General features: G+C 28.0%; 1 protein-coding gene across 1 annotated transcript in view; it reads right to left on the bottom strand.

The window, feature by feature from the left end:
* LOC107457562 (dermonecrotic toxin LcsSicTox-betaIC1) overlaps positions 1-6,486 on the bottom strand; it is a 33,375-nt gene that overhangs the window by 15,791 nt on the left and 11,098 nt on the right. The window contains exon 3 of the mRNA XM_043045544.2: positions 2,364-2,495. Coding sequence (XP_042901478.1) covers positions 2,364-2,495 — 132 coding nt within the window. The remainder of the gene's footprint in view (positions 1-2,363; positions 2,496-6,486) is intronic.

The raw sequence follows: 6,486 nt of genomic DNA, 5'->3' as shown, positions 1-6,486 counted from the left end.
CCATAAAAATATCTATCTTCTGGAGGACAATGTAACGGTCATCTCTTGGTGTTGTTTTCCTTGGACGGCCACCACCACCAACAAATTGATTTTTGACAAATAAATTATAGGGGATTGTCGTCATATGGGAAATATGTGGTTCCAATATTTTTATCTGGAAAGCTGTCGAAAATTTGAATCCCCTAATGTTAATTTTTTTCTTGCGTATTTCGCTATATCTCGAGAACTTTTAAGAGAATTTAAAATATTTTGTTTGGAATTATAACATTCATTTATCCCAAAATAATTACACATTAATGATAATGAAAAAAATTTCTAAATGAAAAAAGATCTGAATTGCAAGGTCTACAAATGCTTATACTAAGTTTTAAGTAATGTAGTTTTATTTGCCAAAATATAAAATTTGAGAGAAATCGGGCAAACAGTTCCTGTAAAATGGAATTAAAGAAAATTCGAATGTTTAAAATTCAATTTCTTAGGAGTTATTCAGTCGATTTGCGCAAGATACATTCTCTGAATAAATATACTTTTTCTTCGATGCATTTTATTTCATAACCGTCATTGAACAGCTGACCCAAACTTTGAGTTTATGACTGCTAACATTTCTGTAGCCTTGTAATTTTGAACCCAATCCAGAAGACTCCTGAATTAAGTATTGGGCGAAATTTGACTTCGTGGGGGACTTTTTGATGGAAATAACCAGCACATACGTTACATAGAGAGGACAACCATGAAAACCTCCCACGGTTAGCCTGACGAAAAGTCGCAATCTTCAAACGATGGTTACAATACTTAAAAAAGTGGTCGAAAGTTTACGCCCTTTAATGTTAATTCACTTTTTGAGAGTTTCTCTGCATCGAACATTTTTGAATTGTAATGTATGTAGTTCATCACATAATTCTTAACACTGAAATTTTAAATGAAAATATTCGAACGAAATCGGTCAAATAGCTCTTGAATGAATAGTCAAAAATACGAATTTATTAAAATTATATAATTCTTTAACTTTACATTATCGCCTTCTGATTTCGTATTTTAAAATTACATAATTTGAAATGACATGAAAACTGCACATCTAACAATTCAATATTTTCTCCCATCATTATAAAAAAAAAATATAATTATTGAAAATCACTTTTTCATGGAATTTTTTTGAAAAAACGAATGTTATAATTGAAAGCAAATTTTTATTTGATTCGCTTAAAATGCTCTCGAGATGTAGCGTAATACGAGAAGAGTTAAATTAACATTAAGGGAACATAAATTAAGATAATTCACATACAATTAACATTAATTAACATAAACTTCTGAGCGGTTTCCTGTTGGGAACATTTTGATGATGTTATTTTGATGATCAAAAATCTAAATCCGTCTAAAAAAGGTATGTTTATTCGGAGAAAATACGTTTTTGTTCCTGATTCGGTAACTTTTTTTCGTAACTAGAACTAGTAATTAATTAAAAATTTTAAGTCAACCCTTTGAGATAGTTAAAATTAGCTTATAATACGTAAAAATCCGATTTTTAAAACAAAAGTTATTCAGGGTGATTAATATACGTATTCATTTAGTTGCTCATTATACTTATTCTATTATCTGCTAAACGTTAAAAGATATTTAGTTCGTTTCTGCCTTCCTAACTTTTAAACCACAGTATCGTAATTTTGGATATGTTTGCTTTTCTCTAACGATTCTCTTTTACATTATAGGATAGTAAATATTATCATTCAGGAGATCAGAAAAAAGATAGACTTAAAAAGTTGCTTTTGAGTGTCAAACATTTTAACAATTATAGTTATTCATAAAGAAACCAAGCTTTCACCAATAAATTTTGTATAGACGAAAAAAAAAGAAGAAAAAAAATCACGAAACTTCAAAATTTGCATTTAGCAAATAGTTTTTCTAAATTTGCATTTGGCAAAAAAGGGAACCTTAATCTCCACAATCCCTTTGATCGAGAAGAGGCAGATATGGAGGTATGGAGGGCGACCTCATTTATAACTCAACTTAATAATAAACTGTTGGTCTTTAACGTTAAGTCAGTTTAGTTCAAAAAATTCTGTTTGAACCTGATATTGAGCTACGTAAAGTATCGGACGTTTTTTAGGAAAATAATTTAGAATAATAACTTAGTCATTAACTCTATGTATTAAAGTCTGCAAAAAATTCTCGTTACACCTGATACAGAAAATATCAGTAGTTATTTATAACTCACCTTAATAATTATAATTAAAAATGTAGTCTTAATTAATGATAATTTTTCTTATTCTGTTTAGATATGAAATTTAAATTCTATAATGAATGAATACCTTTTGTGTGTGAAAGGTTTAAAAAAAGCGTAATAAAAAACAATGAACATTCTTTACCGTGTTTCCAATAAAGATCTAATAGTTTTTTCGCCATATTTTCACCTGCCAATTTCAAATATTCCGGAGCCAAACCTCGAATTTTTAAATCCATCATAAGAAGCACCAATTCTTCTCGATAATTTAGATTTCCTAAGAATAAATTAAATAAAAATGTTAAGAAAGGGTATGTACATGTATATATATATAAACATAAAAAAATTTGAAAAGTAATTAAAAATTTTAAGGAAGAGCATGAAGGTTCTCATCAGGACACATTCCTTTACGACAGCGAAAGAGACATTTCAAAGTAAAGATTAATTATCCTAAGATAAGAATTATTCTTTATAATGCGTTTAGGCCTCTGAAAATTAAAAATAAAATTGTAATTATAAATGAGCTTAGGAGGAAGGGAAAAGAAAAACAGAAAGCAAACTTATCGCTATAAAGTAAAATAAAATAAATATGCGTTGAAATTCGATATACTAATATTCAACACATATTTATTGCAAAAATTGCTAAGTTAACAAAATTGTTATTGTTTACAAAAATGGCTAAGAAGAAAAAATATAATAATTGTGCTTTTATCTTTATCGTATAAAATAATTGATATAAAATTTATGAAGCGAATTACAAGTCAGAGCTGCCATCTACGGAAAAAACACTCTATTACTAATAACAATAATAATTGGAAAATTTAAACAATAAACCCCATAATAGGAAAAGAAGGCAATAAAAAAAGTATTCAAATTGTAAAATCTTTAAAAACCCATTCAGTTAGGTAATATTTGTAGAGCTTAAACTAGGTACATACAAACATTAACTAGGAATAAACCCTTTTATTAGTTTTCCTTCCTTCATAGGGTGACTGTTTATAAGAGCATTTAAATTACTTTTGTTAAATTTGTTAAATAATATTTACGTATTTTTTTAATCATCAGTTTTATACCTAGTAAAAAAATAGGAAGCATTTAAAACATTTTTCCATTTCATGATGATGGTTTTGCATACGAAGTTGAAGCCACCCATTCCAGTATTTAGCCTATAATATGTTCATTAATTAGCATTTAGTAATAAATTAATAATTATTTCTAATCACTTCTTTCACTAGTTAGGTAACGTTTAGTAATAATAAAGTAATATTTCTGAAGTAAGGTAAATTTTCGACCTCTTAATATACTTTTTCACGTTTTGGTTTTGGTCATGAAACCAAAACTAATTAACATTTAAAAATATATCCTGTCTTTAAAAACTTAATTTATCCAAATGGAATTCCAGTTAAAAAATATTTTTAACATTTGTTTATGTTTTATTGATATTTAAATTAAAAACTGAAATATTTACTTTAATATTTTAAATGTATAAATACTTTTTATATCTTTAACTGTTCGGAAATAATAACGTTAAATAAACGGAAGCAACGTTACTATAAATGACAACTAAGAAACCCAAACCGAAACTTCACAGATTGATAGCTCTGTGAAAAAGCACAAAAGGGTATCGTTTGTATGCTGTCAACTAAGTTTCGATTTTGAAATTTAGTTCAAAGTTCAAAAGTAAGATAGTATAATTATCATGCTCTTTTATAAATATTGATCCATTTATATTTATTGGTGGTCAAAATAATTTAAAATTAAATTTAGAAATCCGGGAAAGAAATAGGTAGCATAAATTTTAGTAATTTAAATTAAAAATCTAATTTTAATAATTTAAATGTGAAAATTTCGCAAAATGCGTAAAAGTTGACAGCTATATACACTTATATAGGTGTATTTATATTGTTTATAGTGAATATCACTATACTATCCAATATAGTGATATTCAATACTCACTATATAGATACACCCATTAAAAGGAATGTATAGCTAGCTACTCGTGACCTGCAGAAACTTAATAATTGATGCCAAAACCATGCTTTTGTATTAAAGTGATTCAAATTTTATCGAAAATAAGCAAAAAGGCGCATAAAAATTGAGTTGCATTACAGAACATAGCATAATTTTCAAATTTGACTTTAAATGATTATAGACTTAGTAATCCGCATATTTCTTTTTAAACGGGCATTAAACTATGAATCACCTACTTTAGTTCTGAGTTGATTAGATAAAAAAATTGTTTTTCGCTAATTTAAGAACAGAGCGAGTTCTTTTAATTCTGCAACTTTCACCTTTCACTTTTTAAATTTAATTTTATTTTCTCATCTTCATCCCCTTTTTTATTTCATCTGTTCGCAATAAAATTTCTGAGTCATTCTTGTAGCCTTGGTGATGCTAACAAAATTAATTTCTTTATAATCAGGACTAAATTAGGTTTGATGTCGAATTTGTTCAGTCCTAAAATTAAATCAAGACGTGAATTAAACCTTTTTCTGTCACAACAGTTTCGTCGGATGTCAAAACATTGCCAGGGGAGGAAAATCCACGTTCAATTGCAGCATTCTTATGCGACAGGACTATCGTTACCTTCATTACTTGACCAACATCAGTAAATTTAATTTCATTCGTTATACTTTTGACCAATACTGGTCAGTAGAACAATTTTCTATTTTTATAATTTGTTCCACCCAACTAAAAGACGGCAAATTTCCACTGTTAATGGCAAAGCCTTGCAATGATTTGAATCTTGCTGGAAGCAAACTTAAATTTGCCTTTATCCAAACATCGTAGATCGGATGAAATACTCACATATATTTTTAACTGTCTATTAAGCTATGTGTATCCTACAGCATAAAATTGTTTTTGATGTTTTCCCTTTATTTTGAAGAATTCATTGCTCAGCCTCAAGTTGTTATTTATTTCTTTTAATGGCAATAATTTATTCTCACCAAACAAACCAACATCAGTAATTACATATATCTTACTCCTAAGTTTTAAAAGCAGTTTTTCTTTCTTTTGTTGCCTCAAAAAGTTCATGCATCAGTGGTACATCACTATGAAATAAATTCAAATAATACGAAACAAATGCAGCGTTATCAATTTAGAAAAAAAATTAGCCTAATTTCTTTCAATTGCCAGATGTTTACCGTAAATTAGTTTTGATTGAACTTTCATCGTTACTAAAATGATGAAGAAAATTTGTGTTCCAAAAGTAAAAATTCTCCACCGTTGAAATCAAAATACTCAAGTTCTGTGATCTCATTTTTTGTGAAAGAAAATTAGTTTTACTTTTTTCTCAGTAAAAGAAAAAAAAAGTGAGTACTTTATGATTCCAATTAGTTTTCTAAATATTTTTCTTTGCCCCAATAAAAAGATTAGTGCGTTACACCTTTTGTATCTATTTACGAATAGATTAAATGTTGCAGCAAAGTTTTTAATTTTCTTTTCAGCAATTTTTAAATTCTTGGGCCCCAAACTAAAAAAACAGAAAAAAATCGAAGTTTTGACAGCTGATAAAATGTCTTTCAATGGCTAGAATTTACACGAGAATTGAGCTATTTCAAATAAATATCTATTTTATTATTTTAGATTAATTTCATTTAATAGCTTACGTTGAATTTTTCCATAATTTACTATGATGTTTTCTCACGAGGTGTGATGTTGTAATTGGGTACAGAGGTATCTAGGCATGAAAATATGAAAAAAGCAACCCTAAATCAGACTGGTGAAAATTTTTGGTTATAAGAATATCCTTATCGTACTCTAACGTCATTCAAACGGGAAAATTTAGAGATCTTGATTTGTTCAAAAACATGACGCCATTTAGACAAGAGGGAATTATTATGGCTTTCTGTAAAAGAACGATTTCTACGTCTTAACCCTTTCATTACTAATTTTTTTTTCTGAGAAAAAAATGAACTAAGTAATTAAATATCTCAGTTACAATGCAAAAATCGATACAATTCTAAAAAAGGGAAAAAATTACTGTATTGTCAGTGATATCAAGGAATACCAGTGGGACATGCATTCATAATAATACAAAGCATATTTAGCCCATAGGGTTATTTGAAACTGCCTGCGGGACATATATGTCCCGGTGGTAGCGAAAGGGTTAAAATTAACACAGTTTAAGTTATGATTTATGATTTAATATAGAAAGACTCATATGTACATATATACATACATATATACATACATACATACACATAAAAATATCTATATCTATGCTTGTATCTATCTTATTCATCTCTCTCTCTCTCTCTCTTTAT

This window comes from Parasteatoda tepidariorum, chromosome X2, assembly GCF_043381705.1.
Source record: "Parasteatoda tepidariorum isolate YZ-2023 chromosome X2, CAS_Ptep_4.0, whole genome shotgun sequence".
NCBI lineage: Eukaryota > Metazoa > Arthropoda > Arachnida > Araneae > Theridiidae > Parasteatoda > Parasteatoda tepidariorum.
The sequence above is the reverse complement of the archived record's forward strand: the minus strand, read 5'-3'. Positions and strand labels throughout refer to the sequence as shown.